The sequence below is a fragment of the Salarias fasciatus genome, chromosome 18, assembly GCF_902148845.1.
Source record: "Salarias fasciatus chromosome 18, fSalaFa1.1, whole genome shotgun sequence".
Classification (NCBI taxonomy): Eukaryota; Metazoa; Chordata; class Actinopteri; order Blenniiformes; family Blenniidae; genus Salarias; species Salarias fasciatus.
This window is the reverse complement of record NC_043762.1, coordinates 16,617,703-16,635,607: the sequence shown is the minus strand read 5'-3', so window position 1 is coordinate 16,635,607 and position 17,905 is coordinate 16,617,703. Positions and strand designations below refer to the sequence as shown.

At 39.9% G+C, this 17,905-nt stretch overlaps 2 protein-coding genes across 4 annotated transcripts; one reads left to right on the top strand and one right to left on the bottom strand.

Annotated features, from left to right (window-relative positions):
* Positions 1 to 520: 520 nt before the first annotated feature.
* LOC115406165 (ras-related protein Rab-11B) lies at positions 521 to 6,105 on the top strand. Of its 2 annotated transcripts, XR_003933495.1 has the most exons (6): positions 521 to 754; positions 3,481 to 3,676; positions 4,236 to 4,429; positions 4,935 to 5,015; positions 5,387 to 5,867; positions 5,915 to 6,105. XR_003933495.1 is itself a non-coding variant. In XM_030116072.1 (5 exons), the coding sequence occupies exons 1-5, from the start codon at positions 715 to 717 to the stop codon at positions 5,530 to 5,532; spliced, it is 657 nt and encodes a 218-aa protein (XP_029971932.1). In that variant the 5' UTR covers positions 521 to 714; the 3' UTR covers positions 5,533 to 6,105. The 2 variants fall into 2 exon arrangements, 1 of the variants encoding a protein (XP_029971932.1); XM_030116072.1 differs by having other exon boundaries at positions 5,387 to 6,105.
* Positions 6,106 to 6,731: 626 nt separating this feature from the next.
* Positions 6,732 to 12,331, bottom strand: LOC115406163 (E3 ubiquitin-protein ligase MARCH2-like). 2 transcript variants are annotated; one of them, XM_030116070.1, is made up of 5 exons: positions 12,037 to 12,331; positions 9,183 to 9,491; positions 8,874 to 9,069; positions 8,203 to 8,412; positions 6,732 to 8,089 (listed from the first exon to the last, which is right to left on the bottom strand). In XM_030116070.1, the coding sequence occupies exons 2-5, from the start codon at positions 9,371 to 9,373 to the stop codon at positions 7,934 to 7,936; spliced, it is 753 nt and encodes a 250-aa protein (XP_029971930.1). In that variant the 5' UTR covers positions 9,374 to 9,491; positions 12,037 to 12,331; the 3' UTR covers positions 6,732 to 7,933. The 2 variants fall into 2 exon arrangements, with proteins under 2 accessions (XP_029971930.1, XP_029971931.1); XM_030116071.1 differs by having other exon boundaries at positions 9,183 to 9,488.
* Positions 12,332 to 17,905: the final 5,574 nt, after the last annotated feature.

The window sequence follows — 17,905 nt, the reverse complement described above, 5'->3', positions numbered from 1 at the left end:
AACCACGAACAAAACATGATATATTTAACATTATCTCTGTTTCGCAGTGAGACATCTCAGTCTGTCGTTTATGATGTAAATGCACCTGTCCTCATCATTTGAACAGAAATTACACAAACATTTGTAGTTGTTTATTTTTCTTTCCAGAATTAAAGTCATTTATTATTCAGAAGGCTATTTTTACTGCTGCTCCCTTTCATCCCATTCTGGGAAAAAATAAATATAACAGATGAAGAGATGGACTCTTTAATAATATCATAGATATTATTTACCGTTATTCATTTAAAGATATATCCTGCTCATACTTACTTGGGATTTGGTTGATTAGTCTCATGACTGACTTTTCCTGACCATTTTAGATGCCTCCACACCAGCAGAAACAACGTCGTGTAAACAGAAGTGATGCGGTTACTGAAGGCGGTGTGGCTGTTTTTCATTGAGAAGCGGAGTCTGAGCGCAGGGTCTGCTGGCATGTCAGTAAAGCGCGCCCCCCGGAGGCAGCTATGCGCGCTGCAGGGACTCCTCCCCTCCCTCTGCAGAGTTGGGAGCTCTCCCTTTCTGCGGCCAGCTCGCCTTGACAGCCAAAACTGGCGCAGAGTCTGGGCTCAAACCTTTTCCACATAGATATATTTTTTTCTTGCCATATAGCGACAGTTCATAGCCACACTTTCCGCACATCCTCCGGACGCACGCGTAGGAGCGGCCTCGTCTAGAATGGGGAACCGAGACGATGAATACGATTTCTTGTTCAAAGGTAAAAAAAAAAAAAAAAAAAAAAAAGGAAAAAAGATGACTGCATTCCCCTTTACACGGGCTCACAGCGACAAAGCTATGCTTTACAAGTGCCTGTGAATCTCCTATTGTCTCGTTTTCTTCTCGCGGCTGTGCGCATTTTTATTGGAAACTGTATTTATTTTCTCAGAAACTCCCGGGTGATAATCGGCTGTTGTTATTCCCTCATAATGCTGTCATTGTAACATCACAACGCCTGCGGCTGTATTTATAGGTAAAGGATGCAACACCCTGTCTGAGCCCTGCCTCTTTTTTTATATGGAACTTTAATCAACTCACAAAACAACTTTTACAGTTCGATTGCTACATTTGATGCTTTATTGAGGTTGATTAAGGGCCTATTAGCCTCTCCTCTGCTGGTCAGTGAGATTCACCCCCAGATCAGGATGTTGCTTCCTCCAAATGCAGCAGCTCCTGTGTTATTAATGCGTTTCGGGGTTATTATGATGATCACAGGGATGATGGATTGTCTGCAGGCTGGACTCGGGTCCAGTGTTTATCTTTAGCGCTCAGTTCGGATCCAGAAAGCCTTCCTTTGATCGTGATATCTGCTCCTGTGGCACATTAACATCCCGGGCCTGTAAAAGGCAAAAGGCCATTTAGATGTAACAAAGTATCCTCTGTGGGATGAATGGGGCATCTGCCGGAGGCGACGCGCTCTCTCCCTCCTCTCTCTCTCTCCCTCTCTCCCTCCACTCTTTCCCCGGGTCGTTGTCTGCGCACACCGGCCCGAAACAGGAAGGGCAAGACGGCCCGAAACTGTCGATTCAGGTTCTGATGAAGTCTGTTATCAGCTTCCTGCAGCCCGGGCCGACGGTGATGTCGGCCAGGACAAACTTGGATTGTGTTTCCTTCAGTGGAGGAAACAGAGAGGCTCCACCTCTGCTGCTGCTGTGAGCAGCAGCTCCCTCCGCCTCATCAATCACCTTTCTCCTCCTGTGATCCATTCACATCAACCAGTATAGCTAACAAACCGTGTATGCTGTGTGTTTATATTGAGAATACCAGCTGCAACCACATGACATTTTCTGGATGGGGTTTATGTGATTTCTCTGTGCTATCCACTGTAGGTCTTGTGATTTTATCTAGAGTTGATTTAGGGCCCTGGCCTGACTGATCCTGTGATTTCACAAGGTCATTTAATCGTATTTTTTGATTTGTAAACAGTCAATCCAGTGGTAAGCATGGCACAGCTTTGTTTGTTATTATAAACAAGTAAATGCACCACATAGTAAAAAACTGTGTATTTCTGTAGATACATCAATCTGCTATGATGAGTTCATCCAAGTTGAGGCCACAGAGGGTGCAAGCTTTCCTGAACAGGTCAGCAGTCCAATGCAGAGCCACAATATGCAGAGAAAATCAACAAAGAAAGCCCCTGGGATGGAGCCTCAACGGCACAAACCGCTACTGCACCGTTCCGTTGTGATTACTAGAAAGTAATATGTTGCGCAACTCATCACCTATGACTTTGCAACATCTCCTGAGATTTGTTGCCACAAACTAAGCCCACATATCAGCATTTATTCATTTCATGGAACAACCCAATCGTGTCTTTGTCCTGTTTATTAGGATACTGATTACAAAATAAATAAATAGATTTAAACAAATGCTGAGACCTACCCAAAAACAATTGAACAGAGAAATGTTGCAGCAAGATAGAGGCTCAGCTTCCTGGCACAGTTTTCACTTCATCCCCACACCCTGGTGTTTTGGGCCAATAAATCCAGCATAATGTTCACTCTCACTCCTCAACGTTGGCAGACTGCATTATCATTTTGATGGCAGCGCCCGCGTGATCTTCTATTTGAGTGATCTGAGATGAGATGAAATATTAGTTACATAAAATATAAAACCCCCTGAACGCAAACAGAGGTCAAGTTTAATCCACCAACTATGCATGCAAGTGCAAGTTGCAAAATATACAGCATTTATTCATGACATCCATCCATCCATCAGTTCTCTTTTTAGTTCAATATAAACTAGAATGTCAGAAAGAATATTGTGGTTTGTAGTCTGTGTGGGTCTGTTTCTTCTGAGTTTACATGTCCTTCCTGTACATGTGTGGGTTTTGAGGTACTCTGGTTTTTGTCCCTGCAGTTAGAAAATGTGCCGTAAGTGTGTGTGATCTGTGGTTTACTGACGGCCTATCTAGAATGTAACCTCAGATTGCCATATTATGACCCTGATTTGGATAAAGCAGTATAGAAGATAAAAGAAAAATCTGAACCCTGTAACAAGAACACCAATCCTTAAAGTGCATTTGAAATAACTGCAGCACTTACATCATTCCCCTTAGAACTATCAATTTTTCAGTGGAATTTATTCTCCAAACAAAGTTCTTTGAAGCTTTTACTCTTCATGTTTAGCTTTTGAGCAGTTCTGTGGAGAGACATCAAAACCACAAGTAACTTTTCCACACAGGGAATCTCTCAGGAAACACCTGGCTTTGATTCCTGTTCATATGATTTGATCAGTTTTGCCTTTTTCAGCTTTGATGTTGCTCATTTCATGTATTTTTACTGTTGTGTGTTGTTGCCTGTGTGTGTGTTGCTACTGAGATATAAACACGAGGTCTAAATGGCAACATTTTCAGCACTGCTCTGCGTAATGGATCCTCCCCTGCCTCTCCCATCGCACCTCCACTGCAGATACACTTACTTCATCGTTTCCCCTTTCTCTCCACAGTTGTGTTAATTGGCGACTCGGGCGTGGGGAAGAGCAACCTGCTGTCTCGATTCACACGCAACGAGTTCAACCTCGAGAGCAAGAGCACTATTGGGGTGGAGTTCGCCACGCGCAGCATTCAGGTGGATGGCAAGACGATAAAGGCTCAGATCTGGGATACAGCGGGGCAGGAACGCTACAGAGCCATCACCTCGGCGTGAGTCCGTCCAGATCTGCATGTTACCTAATACATCACGATGTGTGGAAATACCTCAGCTCTGCAGTCACAACTGACACTCGATCCTTCGGACCAGATCACTGAAACTGCAGCATACTGTCAGGCAATCTCTTTAGCTTGTAGTACTTAAAGTCTAAAAATCTTTAAGCCAATCTGATTCGCTAAATTGGAATATTGATCTCAGGAATTTATCAGATGTTAAGAGGGACTAGATACCAAAGTAAATGAGGAAATAACCAAATAACCAGCAGCTGTTATGGCGCTTTCAGCAGCACATAATGATATGAAAACTGCTCTGGTATAAAATCTGAACTCCATCAGCCAATGATTGATGATAATAATACCTCTTGAACAGCTGAAATTACCTTTTTGAAAAAACTCTACATCTACCTCAGAACATAAAATATCTCATAAAGTCTTTCAACATGTAAAAAAATGTAATCTTAGTGGCACAAAATATGTGGCATCTCGTATCACTTTCTGCATGTCTGCAGTTGCACCGAAACATTGAGTTCATCCATCTTTATTCCTGTCACAGATACTACAGAGGCGCGGTGGGCGCACTGCTAGTGTACGACATAGCCAAACACCTGACCTATGAGAATGTGGAGCGCTGGCTGAAGGAGCTGAGGGACCATGCTGACAACAACATCGTCATCATGCTGGTCGGAAACAAGAGCGACCTGCGCCACCTCAGGGCCGTGCCCACGGATGAAGCTCGCGCCTTTGCAGGTACTGCAACAAGACGCCATTTCTGGTTCAAGCTGGATTCCCTTGAGGATTTCCTTATCATTATAAGATGTCAATTTAGAGTCTCCGGTTAATCTCAAATGTTTTCGGACTGTGGAAGGGAAACAGAAGTACCCATACATGCACACAGGGACAATCCAAACTGCACAGAAAAAGTTATGTTAAGCAACATAAAAACACAAATATAAGTCGTTGCCCTCCTTCTATTTCTGTTGTAAAATCCCTGCTTTGGTTTTTAAACTTTTATTGATGTTTATTAACTCCTGGCCTCCATCAGAAAACATTATTTTTGAATAAAAAAATTAATGAAACTGGCAAATACAGGTAAACATGCATATATGTTAGTGATCATAGCTGTATTTCTCTGAGATGGTGATCATTATGAAAGACACCTTTGTTTTGAGCAAGTTGTCCACATGGAATCAATTAATTTCATCTTGTGTTATTGTTTAAATAATTGTGTGTTTTTTTTTTTACTATCCCACAGAGAAGAACAATCTGTCATTCATAGAAACTTCAGCCTTGGACTCAACAAATGTTGAAGAAGCCTTCAAGAATATCCTTACAGGTACATCAGTGAACACTATATGAATAAGCTGAATTGTTAAGTCTCTTTATGAAAGCAAACGTCACTTTATTAATGTTTAATCTCACCACAACTCCAAAATAAGTTAATGAACGTTTGTATCATCTAAGAAAAGTATAAATGAAATGATTGTTTGAAACCCTAATTGTTTACATTGTCCCTGCATTTATTTTGTCTGTTTCAACTGAAACAGTTACATTGTAAAATTAGTGTTGTTGCCCCAAGTGAGGGAAGAGTATACCTCGTTTAATTAAGTACTTTTCATTCCTCATGTGGTTTTAAAAAAGTGAAATTTGTGCATCCCAAGTAAACTTGGCTTTTGTTTTTCATTCAATCCTCAAAAAAAAAAACAGAAATATACCGCATCGTATCGCAGAAACAGATCGCCGAGCGGTCTGCTCACGACGAGTCTCCGGGAAACAACGTGGTGGACATCAGCGTGCCACCCACCACGGACGGCCAGAGGGGGAGCAAACTGCAGTGCTGTCAGAACCTGTAACCAACGGCAACCGCCTCTCCTCACCTGGGTCAATTATTAATTGAAATCCGCAGTGTTGATATGCTTCCATCTGCTCGAGGTGCAGCGTTGCCTGAATCTGCACTTTTCAGACCGGTGGAGTCGTTTCCATTATGCCACAAACGATCCAGTCCCAGAGAGAAGCGTTTGAATCGATTTCACGTTGTAATCTGACCCAGGTTCAGTCTGCTACATCCAAGGGCAAAAACAGGACTGGTGCCACCACGTAAGCAGCTGCCACAGTTAACCACGATAGTGTAGCAGAAAAGCCTTGCCTGAGAATGTGTAAGCCTAGTTTTTTGCTCTTATAAATGGTTGTTACCACATGCAGGAGGTCCTGGGTATCAAAGCCTGCTTGTTTGAGTCGTATCGGCAGTCCTGTTTTTGGGCCTCTCTCCTCCTCGTTCAGTCATCATCTCAAAAAGTGGTTGTGACGCTGCTGACGCTTATTTCATTTTGTGTAAAATATATTCTTTTTTTTTTTTTGTTTGATTTTGATAGCTTGTCTGCTCACATACATTATATTAATGCCATGAATTAAATTTTACAGTATTATGTGAATGTCTGCTTTTGTTTTTCTTTGGAAGGGGGGGTGGGAGGATAACATAGACAAAATAGCATCTTTATCTCCGTACTGCTTTGTGACTTTTCCTCTTGCAGTGCTAAATCTTGTAAGTAGGATTTTACTGCTGTTTCAAATGGAGATATAGTTCACATAATAAATAATTCAGTCAATGGGTTTCCAGCCTGAGGTGCCATAAAAACACGCTGGGTGAAAATACATTTATGGCAAGGCCTTTTATATAAATGTGTACTGATTTCCACTTAGGTCTGAATCAGATATGTGAATGAAAACATGTCACTTTGGCTGAACCACTAACAACTGAGCAGGGACACGCCTCTAAGAAAAACTGCGACTGGAAGTCTCAGCAGTCTCCAAACCTATGCATATGCCTTTGCAGATGCAAAGTCCCTTGAATGTAAAGCTAATAAAGTCTTCTAGCTGTAACATCTTCTTAAAACAAATCCATTGCTTGGGTTTTAGGTACATCAGTGAGTAGTGACTCAACAGTGTGTTGCCAAGAATAAATTTAATGCTAGTAATATACTTGAGATCACCTCTTGACACGAGCAGATCTATTCCTTTAAGAAAGATGGAAACAAAACCACAACGCACAGAGTCCAGGAGTCCCTCACGTTTTATTGCACAATAACCCAACTTTCCAGGGGGGATGCAGCAGGAAGACTACAAGAACACAAAATACTCTCGGCAAACGCTGCATACATCAACTGACGTCTCCAGACACATTTTCTCTTTTGCACCTTCGTTAAGCACCAGCCGGCTCCGATACGTCAGCGTTTTCAGATCGGTCAGCAGTCTGCAATCTCCCTACTCCAAAACACTGTTATCTCCTCTATTTAAAAACGCATCTCTTGCGATGCAAAACATTATTACTAGTCTTTGCTAGGCAGACGCAGGTCAATCAATGGATGGTGCATTTACAAGTGGAGCAAGGTTGTTTGCTAATGCACTTTTATGAATAAAGAAGGAACATCGTCCAATTAGATCGCAGACGCTTCTCCACACCTTCAAATACTATTTTTACTGCACTGCAGTGTAACAGGTTAGTATTAATGTTTGTCCATACACAACCTTCACTGGCCCTGTTGACACGTGAACAAATACATGATGCTGCTGCCGACAAAGGAAAATGATTTGATTTTCAGTCTTCAAAAAGCAATGAAAAAGCCTCACCTGGAAAATTAAAAAGGGTTGAAATTATGGACAAGGACATTGGAATGAGTGGCTGTCACTCTCTACTTGTCAAAAAAAAAAAGAAAAAGAAAAAGGGACTATTCACAGATAGACTTTGTCAATCGCATTTTTAGATTATTTTCCTCCGCAGGGCTGAAGTTTCACCCATTGTTCAAAAACTGCTAAATACACTGTGAGGGGGCATGGGGGGGGGGTTTATAGGTAGTGAATATGCTTCTTATTATACTGTAGTAGCATGCTGATTCAGTTATATCCTGCTACATTAGCTTGTGTCTTAGTATTTCATAAGTTTGTGTCACTGACATAGCGTTGGGCTGGTTAGTCCATTATCCACGTGTCCAGCTGTTCACAGCCCAGCACTGGCTGTCTGGTGACAATTTGTGTTTTCAACTGTGACTCCGGAATGAGTTCTTCCCGATATCAGGTCTGTGGTCGCCCAACACCACAGAGGTCTTTACATCAAGTGCTTCGATAAAACAAAACAGAAGGATTAAGTAGCTCCTCCCTCTCAGAATGGTCCATATGAAGTGCAAAAGTTCATTAATATGATTAATCTGGTTTTTAGAGAGGACTTCATTTTCAGCATTCCTCTTGTCACCGCTCCGCTCATACGATGGTCTCGTCAGTCATTTTCTTGGTCGACTTGGTTGGCACTGAGCGCTGGGTGGTGTGCGCCCCTTTCATGTCGGGCATGAGCAGGCGCACTTTCTGATTGGTCCTCCTCCACTCTGAGTACAACTGACAGTGATATCGAAATGACACCTGCAATTGAACACAATGAAAGTGGGGAGGGGAGAGACAAAGGGTGACAAGGAAGAAAAAGATTAACGCCAGTACAAGTGAGAGTGAAAGTGAGTAAGTCGACGGTGCTTTACCAGTGTCCAGAGGATGTAGATGGTGAAGAGGGCGATGGTGAGGGCAATCAAGCCCACAGCCTCCAGCCTGCTCTTTAACTGCAGGTGGTCCTGGGCCCCCCTCAGACACAGCCACCCAGAGATGGCTGCCAGGGGTGTGATGAGGAGGAAGCAGGCCATGTCGCATAACAGCGTGCGCTTCTCACTGCGAGGGCCGGGGTCCTTCAGCCACTGGGCAACAAGAAAATGAAGAGGTCAGTGGTGTCAACGTGAAAAATCTGCGTTCTTCTGAGTCATCTCGGACAGTTTTCATGTCATTTTAGGATTTTCAATGACTAATGAATTTTGCTGTAAAACAGCTGTTTTGTGCTTTTTGCTACCTGCATAAACGGATTAATAATCTAATGTGTGAAAGCTATTTGAAATCAGACTGAAAACTCATCAATAAGAGGAAATTATCTTAAAAACTGAAGAAGCCACTTGCGACATCGCATTCTTTGTAGTTCATGATTAATCTCAAAGGCTTTAACAAAGAATGCAAAACATCAGCACAAGGCTGAATGATAAATCGCCGGCGTCAGACTAGTCAGCTTTGCTCATTTTCACTGATTATCAAAAAAAAAAAAAAAGAAGAAGAAGAAGAAGAAAAAAGTCAAAGGAGACATGAACTGAAACCGTGAAATCTCTCTCACCTGTGTGAGTGGCTGTGGCCGCCGCTCGATAGTAAACTCTGTGTGACAAAGTTCACAGTAGCTGGTGTTGGAGGATGACAGCCACTTCTCCAAGCAGCTCTTGTGCACTTTGCCCAGTGTACCAGTACAGTCACATGGCGAGAGCAGCGTCTCTCCTCCGGCTCCCTCATGACAGATCCGACACATTCCCACATCACTGTGGACAATGACGACAGAGCATTGGAGGCAAAAATGTGAGAATAAACCAAATTGAACTGATTGAAGAAAAAATGGTACTTTGTGGACGACTGCAGATCTTCCCTCGCTTACCTCTGCAAGCTCACTGCTTTGACAATGGTTGAGAGTGGGCGGCCATCTTTTGCTGTAACCTTGGCGATATACTGGGCCTGCGTGGTGGAGTCAGACTCCTCCGAATCTTTGGAGGCATCCGATTCAGCGTTCCCAGAATAATCACACAGGGAGCCGGGTAGGTGGCAGCACCCTGACGAAGACATACTCATCTGAGGCTGACAGTGACGAGGATGATGGCGGAGGCAACTTCAAAAGAAGGTCTGTTCCAACAACGGGTTTCTCAGTCCCCTCCTTTCCTCCGCTGTCCTCCTACAGACCAGACGCCTGCTGAACAACACATAAACAAGACAAAGTATTAGTCCACATAAATGCAACAACAGCTCATGAAACACCAATTTTAGATTCTTCATATGCCTCAGTAATGGACAAACTGCTTTCTCCTTTTATCTCTCTGAAGTGCAATTCATGCTGACAAATAATATTGCTTTGCTCTCCTCTCTGGTCTATAAAAAGCTTTAATTCAACCACAATTTCTTCCAGAATTCAAATGACTGAGAGATGCCCAGGACTTAAAATGAGCAGCATATTACAGCAGTTTCAGGCTGGCTGTGAGCCTCTGCCTCTTACTATTCCATTGATATTTTCATTTATTATTGTTTAATTCTCACTTTGACCATTCATAAAACAGTCTGATATCTAATGCTCTCTGTAGTGACATGTTCATCAACAACTTAATGGGGCATGCACTTATATGATCCTTATAAAGTTTGCTTTTACAGAGTAACTGGATTTTTTATAAATATTACAGAGGTTGTGACTGTGATTCATCCAGTTATTAGGCAAACAAGCCTTTTGATGACTTACATATTTCCAAATTCACAATAACAAGAGTGATGACAGTCACAGAATTCATGCTCATACAAGCAAAAGCATCCACAGCGTGACTAGTGAGTAATAGTCTGAGACTTTTTTTGGCCAGTTGCATATTTAGTGTGTAGAAAATTAAAGAAGAGAAGGACTTGGTAGTGCAAAATATGAAAAAACAGTCTGGCTAAACAGACGTACACTGAGTATCAAATAAGAAACACTTTTAAGTTTTAAGTGATGGCAACTGATTGATTTTGGCCAATTTGGCACATAAAAAAAGTTGCATATAAATATCACACATTTCTGTTTATATAACTTACATAATTACCTCAGAAACAGGAAACGTGTTCAAATACATATATAATTTTTTTTTCAGTACTTTAACAAGTGCCCTATGAAATTCTTAATTCATTTGACATCAGAATTTGTCAGTGCTGTAAAACAGAAGCATAAATAGTGCAAGTTAAGATGTAATGTTTTAACAGTGATGTTTCACAACTTTTTAAGACAATAACAGTTAAAACCTGAATTGGCAACATATTCTGCTGCCGTAAAAGAACATCTCATTGGCCACAGTTACATGGTGTTTTTAATTTAATCAAAACTGTATTCATTATTCAATTATTCCAAATAAAATAAATCAGACATATTATCCTTCCTGTTTCCATGGGAAAAAAAGAAAAACTTGCTGCCCAACTAAGGTAAAAGTTATTTTAGATATCTTTGTAAATACACAATTTACATCAGATCTGCTGCCGGCTTTACTGCATCACATGCACCAAGAATAAGGTCCTTGGGCCAAAACTGTCATTTGATAGGGTTAAATGTCCAAACAGATGAAATTTCTAGTTGTAAAAATGATTTAAAAGACTTTGACAAGAATCTTACATAATTTAAACCAAAGAGATAAATCTGTACAAATATGTATGCTTGGGGCTGCAGAATTATGCAAATGGTGGGATTGACATTTAAAATTCCACTGCAGTTTGCAGAGTGCACAGTGTGAAAAGAGTGTATATTGTTGAAATTACAGTATTTCTTTATTTTTACCTTGTTCAGGTTTTTGTGAGACTACAATTTATTAAATGTGAGTCTTTTCCACATGTGCTTGCACCTATTGTACAATATAGAAAAAGTGTACAGTTGAAAACAAAATAGTATTTCGAAAGTTATTATGACAAAATGTTGCTTCTATTTCCTGCTTGAGGTCAAACCGGTATGCGTTTGGCCCCAGGATGTAAATGAGTGCCACACCCCTGAATTAGACATAGAAACAGTGAAGGGACTGCCAAGTGTATTTTGTGGCGGTCACAACAGCTGATCTTTGTAGGAATGTGCTCTCACCGTTTCCCCAAAAATGCCGGACTACATTACGATGAAATGCACGTGTCGCGTGGGACATTTAAGTCAGAGTGTGGAGAGGTTATAAAACTAACACAGTCTGTGTACATTATTCAACACATACATTTAATACAGAAAAAAGACTAATACGGGTTATGGGATGGAGGAGTATCAATCAGCACATCGCAGTGAATATGTTGATTTACCAGCTACACCTTGAGCCTGGGGGTTTCGGGTGGTCATGTCGAAGGAATAAACCTTGCAATCGTAATTTTAAGTAACAACAGACAGCACTAAATCAGACCTGAACAAGACAGGTAGTGCCACTTGACATGTTACAGCCTTTCACTTCTTACCACGACCACTCCCCATATTACTCGTTAAAAAAGGGAAATCTTAAACTGTCAAATAGCGTGACATTAAGAAATCTACTCTATATATTGCTGCTACAGATTAAATCTCACAGTTAGCATTCATTATGCTTATACGAGCATGACTGCTACAGTAGAAATGTAATGCCGAGAGGAAGCGAAATGTAGCTAAACGCAAAAGTCCCTTGCTTGGTATGAACACAAGCAGGTGGCAACCAACCAGCTGACATACGATGACAAAAAAAGAAAAGCCTGTGAGGAGGATAAAACAACTGGATGTTAAATGTACTCACCCCAAGGCCTTCCTTTTCTCGCTTCGGCCTGATCCTGCGCTGGTCTAACGGTAGCTAGCTGAGCTAACGGGGCAGCCCTAGCTACAAACTATGACACTGACATCTAAGCAAATGTTAATAACGAGTGGAGATGCGCCAGGTGTGCGCTGTAGCCCCTCCATTGCTGCCGACCTGTCTCCAGTGGGTGATACTGATCGAAAAAGCGGAAGGTAAAGCCGTTTCTTCCTGGATTAGTGGCCACAGCTAAAGCGGCTAACTGGCTAGCATCAGGCAAGCCTACCTCGGCGTCTCTCAGCTGTGCGTTGGTCACGTGACGCCGTGCTGCATTCGCTATTTACAGTACACTTGTTACGCTCCTAAATCGCTAATCGAAGCTGCAGCAAATACGAATGTTCAAAGTTAATATCTCAAATTAAACGTTTAAAAGTCAACGTGTTGATAATCAACAACTGTATTCACAAGTCATTTGTTTGAGCGTATATGACATAAACACGATTCCAGGGTCAGAAAGGGCTGTTGACCACTGACAGTGAACGCAGCACAAATGAAACAACAGATAAAGAATCTATAATTTGTTCAGTTTTCATGCACTTTTTTTTAAAATTCACCTTTTAAACTGTGATTATATGTTTGATTTCAACAAGTTTGGTGTTCATTATCACCCGACGTGGAATTGCAATATAAAACCAGTAGGTGTCATAATTTAGTCGAAAGGCTCCTACACCAAAGACTCATGGATTTTAATTTCTTACAAAACAAACAAACAAACGAACAAATAAAAAAACAAACAAACAAACAAACAGAAACACTTATATCTTTATCTACAGTCACTTTTTTATGTTCACAAATCAACACAATACACACACAATACAATACAAGATTACAAGAAATTAAACCTGACTGTGCAGTAGAGAAAGACACCAAGGGTTTGTGTTAAATCATCATCATAAACACGGACATAATGAAAATAAGAATTAAAAGGGCGGAAGGAAGGACAAGCAGAGAACACTGCACTAGTTAGGCTGGAGGAATTTTAATCTTTAAAAGGATGGAAAAAAAAAAAAGCAGAATAAATCTGTCCATAGAGTTCCAGAGATGAGCCCTGTGAAATTTGATGAAATCTTGATGCTTGGAGGTACAACAAAGTGGTAAAGGTTTTGGGCTTCTCATGGGGTAGGCAGATATCTGATGATAAGTGTAAAAAAAAAAAAAAGTGAAATGTATCTGGAAGGCTTTGTCTACTATCAATTAATTCTAACAAAAATGTGACTGTAGACTGAAAATTGCTGGAAGTTTCAAAATAGAGGTGCACTTGACCCTTGACCGATCGAGATGATTCGGAAAGATTTTTTTGTGTGAGGAGTGCTTGATAAGTCCAGAAGGATGTGAGGCAGCCCTTATGCTGTCAATGTTCTGTTTCAAAATAGAGGTGCACTTGACCCTTGACCGATCGAGATGATTCGGAAAGATTTTTTTGTGTGAGGAGTGCTTGATAAGTCCAGAAGGATGTGAGGCAGCCCTTATGCTGTCAATGTTCTCAGTATATTTTATTAAATAAAAAGAAAAGATAAACAGTTAAAATAGTTTGTGTAGATTTAAGACATAAAATACAAGATCAAATTCCTGTAACCACATTTTATTGTTTTCCACAGACCTGTCTAACCCTCTTTTTTCACTTTGTAACTTATCCATAGTGTGTTTTATGAGATGCTATCCATATTTATTTTTATATATAGCACTTCTTCATAAGTACAATTTTAATAGTTTAAATCCTTAAACACTTTCACACATTTAAATTAGTTATTTTGTAGCAAAATGTACAAAAATTCCCCATTGAGTATTTATTTACTGGTGAATATGGTGCATTTGAAATGAGAAATTGATTTACAGAGCATTAAAGCAAACTAGAATCATATCTGCAGAAATGTCTGAAACATTTCCGAGTAGTTCTCTGCCAACAACAAATCCAGTGAGTGGCCCAAAAGCCAGCGAAAGCAAACATTTGAAAAGCAAAGTTCATCTGATGAAGATGTCAACGTTATTCCAGTCAGTGCCTTCCTGTGCTTCTGTCCTGTCTATTCTGTTGGAGCATCTCGTTGTTAATCATTCAATTCACAGAAAATTGTATTTGTTTACAGAGACACTTCTGATACTATGCCACCTTAGAGATGGTTAAAGTACAAATGTGAATAAAAATGTAAATGTCTATTTAGCATTACTGATGATGTGAGCATGTAATTTTTAACCTTTGAGTAAACACAGTGTATTTTTGTCATATCACCCTGCCTTGCCTTTACCCCTCACTTTTCATTCCCTTTGAACCCAAACACTGATAAAGAAGAGGTGCGCTCATTGTGAATGTGACCGCAGTACAATGAGGCAGAAAAGGGATCATCACAGTGAGCACACACTGATTTCAGAGGAATTGTTTTTGACTTCCTATATTTTCCTGACAACTGGCCCAAGCTCACATCATAAAGATCACTGGTGCCTGCCTGCCTGAATAATGCCAGGTCAACACAACAGTAAAAATAACTTCAACGTACATGGACACACGAATTGACACAAGTAAGGACACACGTTTTCAATGCATTGACTTTGAACTGTCTAATCTTAACAGCTAACCTGACTGCGACCCTTTACTCAGAGTACACACACACACACACACACACACACACACACACACACACACACACACACACACACACACACACACGCACACAACTCTGTACCTAAATGCTCGATCCTGTAAATGACTTTTCTTAAAAGTTATTTTTCTGTTAAACTACTCCATTTTAGTGGCACGAGCCTCTTTTCAGTGTACAATCAGACTGAATACAGAAGAACAAAGCAACATACAAACACCTAATCATGAGTTTTTTCATACATACTATACAGTTGGTCAAAGTTCCACATCAATCAGGACTTGCTATACTGCTCTGCATGTGTAGGATACCATGTGGCATGTGTAAGTGGACTTTAACCAAACCGACACACTCGGTACAACTCATTTGCGCAACAAAACGAGAGTTCCATATATTTCTCAAATGGAACCTCACATCCAAAAAGGTTTGGATAATCTGAACTGCATATAAAATATTGAATGTTTTCTAAATAATTCTAACCAAACCCAGGGGAAACTAAATACATTAATGCAATGTTTGAGGTGAAATTCTTTCTATAGAATCACTTGGTTGGGTTTGTTGAGACATGTTCTGAACAAGTTGGAACTGATGCATTTTCACTGTTTTGTTAGTTTTTTTTTTTTTCAGATTCTTTTGAGACATTTGAGAACTGAATACACCAGTAATTTCTAAAAGTAATTTTGAAAATAGGCATTTTCATTGCCTCTTCATGAAAGCATGATGAGGTTATTCAACATCTGGGGTTTTTAGTCTTCTCCTTTTGTTTCATAATTTGACAAATGTTCTTACTGTATAACATATTTAGATCACATGGGTGCCAGTTTACTCAGTAAAGACTTTGATGCACCGTAAATTATGAGGGTTCTTGGTTCTTAGCGGTTTTATGATAAGAATGTTACACTATGTTTGGAAAAACTGCAATCTTTTGGTAGATTTTTCTTCTTTTTTTTTTCCAAATTTTTGAATTGAGATCAAATTCAGAGTATAAAACTGTAGAATAATTCAGAGTAAATAACATCTTTAAAATTGCACAGATATTTTGCAAAAAATAGCAGCCAGAAATTGAGAGATTATATAACCTAACTGCAGCATTTTGATTGTAATAGTTTAATTTGTTGGATTTCTATCTCATGATTCTTAACAGTCAGAAGGAATCCTCGTGAGCACCAAATGAAATCCAGTAATTCAGTTTCTCTCTCTCTCCTTCCTATTAGAGGAACACTTGACTGTGAAATATTTTTCACAAGGGAGATCTACATTTAGTTCCTAGCAGCTCGGAAAATCCAGTTTAATCAGACCAACTTGATTTTTGCTTTATTTGCTTGAAGAGTTCACAGTTTAGCAAGAGGTTGCTTGAATATATTATTAACAGTGTTGACAGACCCTTAGGTCGCTAGTTCAGGTGATTCAGTTGTCTCACATCTATCATTTTGGGGTAATTTTGATCCTACTTTATGATGGTATACAGACACGTGTCATTTCATTTCTTCCTGGTTTAAGTTGCAATCATAACTCCACAAGGACTTCAAAGAATTTGTCAACTCTGTGCTATATTTGTCCAGCCATCAGTGACTTGTGAAATTTTGGACTTTCACCTGGGAACCGGTTGTATTGATTTAGGCTACAAATAGTCCTCCTGAATATAAAAAGAACTCAAACTTGATGTTAGCACATCAAAGTTCACAATTTTTTCGTGGTCAGTAGCACAAATGGATTAACATTTGGCCACGTAGAGAAGAAGCTACTTGATTTCATCTCCCTATTCAGAAACTGTATATGAAGCAAAGCTGCTTTTTTATTTTGTTTTTTTTTTCCTGAGTGCTCATCAGCTGATTCTACTCAGCATAGTTGGTTGATCACAGTGACTGAGCAGCACAAAGCCACATCATTTTGGAATTGGGAAGCACAGAAAGACAAGTTGTCAAGAGTCATGTGCTCAGATTTACTGCTCACATTTGTAGCATCAAAACCAAGGATGTCCTGCATTAGTGATTTTATGTCAGTCTCATGACAGAAAGGTCTCGGAAGAATTCTGATGAGGAGGGTTGTGTAGCTCCTGAGCATCATTAAGTTGTCATCAATGGAAAGATTGTAATCGTTGTCTTATTGTGTAATGTGTTCGCATGCAAGAGCCTTCATGTTTTTACTGTTTGAATATCATTTTAAAATGATAACATCATTATAATTTGATAATTTAATGCTGCAAACAGATCAGGTACTACATTTAAAATGCAATCAAATAAAAATAAATTGCACAATTGTGACATTAACGTATTGATTACACTAATTTTTGTGAAATCAGTGTTATTATATTTACACTCAATGTTATTTTCTTAATGGTCGTCCATAAACATGGCTGCAATTTGAAAGAATCAATGTATTCAATAAATTTCCTTTTGTTCTTGTGCTTTTCCTTGATCTTCGATGACACAATGCACGTGAAAGCAAAATGTGGACCAAAGGAAAATACATTGATCCATCTATCTTCTTGATTGCCTTATCCAGCTCTGGGTCATGGGGTGCTGAAGTTTATTCCAGCTGAATATGAGAGGAGGCAGTGTGACCTTGAGCGAGTTACTATCCATCACACTCTTACATTTCCACCTACAGACAGTTTCAGTGTCACCAATTAACCTCAAATGTTTTTGAACTGCAGGAGAAAACCGAGGTGCATTGTGGGGAAGTCGTCCTTGCTTAGTGAGAAGGTCATGTCCTGTTGTCTTGTCCTTTGTGGAGTTTGAATGTAATTCTTGTACATGTGTGGGTTTTTCGAGATTCTCCGGTTTCCTTTCGCAGTCCAAAAACTGAGGGTATTTGAATACAGATAAAATATAACTGCATTACCGTCCCTCTGTGTTTGGCCTGTGATGAACTACTGACCTGTTCATATCATGCCTATCATCGATTGATAAATAGGCATATTCTTAATTTGAGACCACCACTAACCCAATGTGATGCTCAAATAATGCATAAGGCACCCCATTATGATTACAATCTCAATCCAAGACTGATCAGTGCTATTGATATTTACAGTGTTTGTAATTTGCATTTCAGTTCATTCTTTGAAGTCAGTGAGGGGTCAAATGAAGACTGAGCATGTGTTGTCTGACAGTTAAAAAATAGATGAGCAAAAGTACAAAATACTGTTCTCTATTATGACTCAAATCATTATTTACCCTTCAGCCACATTACTTGTATTTTTAATAGCAGGCATCCAGATCAGG